The sequence below is a fragment of the Schistocerca cancellata genome, chromosome 7 (assembly GCF_023864275.1).
Source record: "Schistocerca cancellata isolate TAMUIC-IGC-003103 chromosome 7, iqSchCanc2.1, whole genome shotgun sequence".
NCBI lineage: Eukaryota > Metazoa > Arthropoda > Insecta > Orthoptera > Acrididae > Schistocerca > Schistocerca cancellata.
This window is the reverse complement of record NC_064632.1, coordinates 546,796,594-546,800,764: the sequence shown is the minus strand read 5'-3', so window position 1 is coordinate 546,800,764 and position 4,171 is coordinate 546,796,594. Positions and strand designations below refer to the sequence as shown.

Sequence of the window (4,171 nt, the reverse complement as noted above, 5' to 3'; positions counted from 1 at the left end):
ACTTTATTTGCTTTGACTCCGTGGAACCAAGAACTAGGGCTTAAAGGGCATGTTTGGCTATGTTTGTCCATAATATTTCCATTTACTGCTCCTTGATGACTGATATTCGAGTGCCCACTCTAGTCTTCCTCTTCTGTATAATGCAATCATTCGGTGAGATGGCATACTTTAAAGAGCCATTTTTATCAGCGATCCCCACTAACTCATCCACTACTTCATTAAATATAATGTTAGCGTCTCCCTTGATCCACATAAACGTTAACTTCTACGCGAGAGAACAGACCTTTTTTCGTGGAATTCTTAGTATCCGCTACCATGAGATTAGTTTTTCTGGGAAGAGCTCACGTCTGAATGTCTTGGAACAACCTTCTACAGTACAGTAAAAGCGCAATGTTTGTCTTGTGAGTTTCCGCAACTAATTTTAAGCTTCACGCATAATTCGTTTGCGCTTCTACGAAAAGTCTCCCTGGGAAGTGCAATCAGATTCTTCGCAACATGTGTTTGGCCACAGGAAGACGCAACAACCCCTGCCATTAGCTATGGTTTTGGATCCGTCATTATATACGCTACTGGACAAAATTTTTCGATTACCTATCACAACTATGGATTTTTCATTAAAACAGAGAATTCATTCTAAATATTTTATCACATCCCCAATACCGATAGTAAGACAATTATAATCATGTAAAGCTGGAAGCACCTGTACTGTGTATTTGACTGGTTGTTCACCTAGAAGGGCACTGATGAGCATCCGCTACAACACTGACGTACCTTAACCTAAGCTGGTTCCGTTCTAATAGGCCTCATTCCTTCAGTTCGCGTTAGTGTACAGTACAGTGGGTGAATCTGGCAGTGTGCTTGTATACCTAGTGAGGTTCATAACGTAATATCTCCTAATGAGACAGAATCAGAAGACTGGAATTGAAAAACGTACTGTAATTTTAGCCCTGCATCAGGAACGCTACTCTAGAAAGACAACAGCAATAAAAGTTGGCATAACCCCATCTACAGTGGTATATCGTTGTAGCGGTTCAAGTAAACTAGTGTCAATGTAAATGTGTCCGGAAGACACCGAGTAACATCATACAGGGAAAATAAGTTCATAACCAGAGGACGCCTATTGCAACTTAACTCTTTCAAGTACAACAAATTTGACCAAAAAACAGCTCTAGAAGTACACGACTTACTTTTACTGTCAAAAATTCATACAAGCAACATATTTATAATAGAATGAACATAATTATTACCTCTGTACATGAAAATTCAATTTTTATAGTAATTGTTGGTCACAAGGGAGGTAGTTCATTTTTTGTACTACCGTGCATCAAGATGCATGATAGTCTTGGAAGCATGTCTTCCTTTTCCCTAAGCATAGAGGAACCTTACACACACTACACATCCAGTCGGTGCGAATTTGTTGTTTCTTGGAACTACATGCTGCACATCTCCTCCTTGTAGATCTTTCTGGCTGATGAGATGAACTTTCAAGACGCACAGATTTCGGAACATTGGATTTCTTCTTGTTGAACTGGAGATGGCTGCTCAGACTTCGCTTTTTACCTCTTGAAGCTACCAAGGCAGGTGCCACTAAATCCCTTGCGATTTCTCTTATGAAGTCCTTCAGAGTCATCTTAGGCAACTTCATTTCTTTATGGATGATGAAAGCATTCACCACGGTGGCATCAATAAAGTACCAAAATTTTCTGTGGCACAACTTTCTGCTCTTTCTGTCAGTTTCATATACGCCCTTCAGCTGGTCAAATTTATCTACACAATTCATGTTGGCATTGTAATCGGAGAGAGCAATGGGGCAAGAAACTTTTATTTCATTTCCATCTTTTTCCTTTCTTGTAAACTCTGTTGTTTGAGTTGGATCATGGAAATTTGAAAGCAGATGGACGGATCTCTTATCTTTCCACTTCATCACACTAAGGCCTGTATTGCTAGTAGCCCAATCATAGTCACCCCTTTTCATTTCCATGTCACTTTTCAGCATAGGTAAAGATTTTCTACTTGGATTCACTGTACCACAAGCATGTATTTTGTTTTCTTTTAAATCTATTAGGAGATCTGGGCTACTGAAGTAATTATCAAAGTAAACTCTGTGATCCTTACCTTTAATATTTTCAGTGAGGTCTTTCACAACTCTTTCTCCCAATTTCTTTTCCACAGCATTATCTTTCTTTCCTATGTAAATGTGCAATTTCCATGCATAGCCAGATTTTTCTGCTAATACCCACTCCTTGTAGCCTCTCTTGATAGGCTTCTTTGGCAAGTACTGTTTTATAGAAGATCTTCCTTTAAATTTAATCATAGATTCGTCCACTGCCATACATTCATTTGGATTAAGTGCTTTCTGAAAGTTATGTGAAATTCTTTCGAGGAAAGGACGCAACTTATAAAGTTTATCATAGTTGGTGTCCCCTCGTTGTGGCATTTTACTATTGTCATTCAAATGTAAGTTGGTGAGAAACCATTCGAAACGCCTCTTTGACATCAGCTGACTCACATAACTATCATGGAGATCAGCACCTGAACTCTAGTAGTCTCTGTAGCTAGGAAGTGGTTTTATGCCCATCAAGCTATTTATCCCTAAGAAAGTTTTTAATTCTTCCATGGATCCTGGCACATAAGGTTTACCAGTAGTCAGAGACGACTGTTGCGCGCATACGTTCGTCTGAAACAAAAATAAATCCATAACATCATCTGAAAGCACAATTCCAAATAACTGATATGGTGATGGTGTGCCTAACTCCACAATAAAAACACTGGGACCACACTGGGAAGTAAATGCAGGGGCATCAGCAGGGCGTTTAGTTTTGCTCCACTTATGTTCAGTCCTCGACTGATAATGAGCAATCTCAGATGGAGTCTGACGCACTGTGACGGTTTGACTCAGCTCAGTCTCTGGTGACCTGATCACTGAAACGGTAGCTGGGCGATCATCCTCAGAATCACTTGTCGTTTCAGAATCAAACAAATATAGTTTTGGATGTAGTTGGTCCCAGACAATAAGAATTGTCATTGGTGTCATCACTGTCCCCACTATCAAATGATATGTCGGATGGAATATCCTCTTCGAGGGCTTTCAAAATTTCAGACTCAGTCAGCTTTCTCTGACCCCTCATTATTGCTGAAAAGTAAAGAGTAAGATTTACCTATGTTTGAAGTAGTCTGAGTGTTGTTGCACAGTGGTACATATTTTGAACCGATGAATAATTAGCTACATTTTAATAATTTCTCAGAGAAATAGTCTGAACAACACAAAAAACTACAATAAATAAATGTACTTACATAGTTCAATAGAAATTTTGTTGGAAACTTCCGTTAGCAGGTAACAAATAACAATGTTGCACAAACAATGTCTCCACTGTGTACTTGAGCGCACCTGAGTAGAAATATGAAGTACTGGTGCTGCTACAAGAAGCCAGTAACAACTGCCATCTGGTGCATACATCTAAGAACTACAGAGAATATGCTCTGCTAGTAGTTCAAGTAATCTACCACGAGAATGCGCTGTTCTACGCATCCAAATTGGTGGTACAAATAATGTACCACCGTACAACCTCGGTGCAACATAATGTGGTACACAAATTGTACCACCAGACATGAAAGAGTTAAATTCTCGAGAAAGTAAATACTATGCGAGCAACTCCAATCGCTGTCCCAACAGTGCAACGCCTTCTCCATGAACCAGTTTTAAAGTGGTGTATAGCGACCATAAAACGGTTCTTATGTGAACAAAATAAAGTGGAACTATTACAACGGGCACAGCGAAAGCAGTGGTTTTCACGGACGAATCTAAATATGAAGTATTTTAGAAGCCATCGTCGACTTCGTGGAGAACGTATGAGGAGTAATGTTTGGCGGCAACGGCGGATGGTCGGCCATGGTGTGGGGATGTTTTATGGTTGATAAAGTCAATCGTCTAAAGAGAATTAATAAAAAATGAGAGAAGGAGTAATAGTACAAGGATACTCATCAATGATGCAGTTCCATCTGGCAAGAGACTTGCATTTCGTGGATTTGTTCTGGAGCAGGACAACGATCCGAGACATGCATCTAAATTGTGCAGAGGGTTTGTCAATAGAAAAGAAAAATGTGGGGAACAGAAGAATATGATTTGGCCAAGTTAGTCTCCTGGTTTAAATTGCATTGGAGTCTTACGGGA

At 39.6% G+C, this 4,171-nt stretch overlaps 1 protein-coding gene across 1 annotated transcript; it reads right to left on the bottom strand.

Moving 5' to 3' along the window:
* Positions 1 to 1,324: 1,324 nt before the first annotated feature.
* LOC126092890 (piggyBac transposable element-derived protein 4-like) lies at positions 1,325 to 2,437 on the bottom strand. The gene has a single exon (XM_049908620.1). It carries the CDS (start codon positions 2,435 to 2,437, stop codon positions 1,325 to 1,327), a length of 1,113 nt encoding a protein of 370 aa, XP_049764577.1.
* Between the last annotated feature and the right edge of the window lie 1,734 nt (positions 2,438 to 4,171).

What these genes read in the sequence shown, in the direction of transcription:
- LOC126092890 (XM_049908620.1), bottom strand. Translation starts at nt 2,437, where the DNA reads ATGCCACAACGAGGGGACACCAACTATGATAAACTTTATAAGTTGCGT.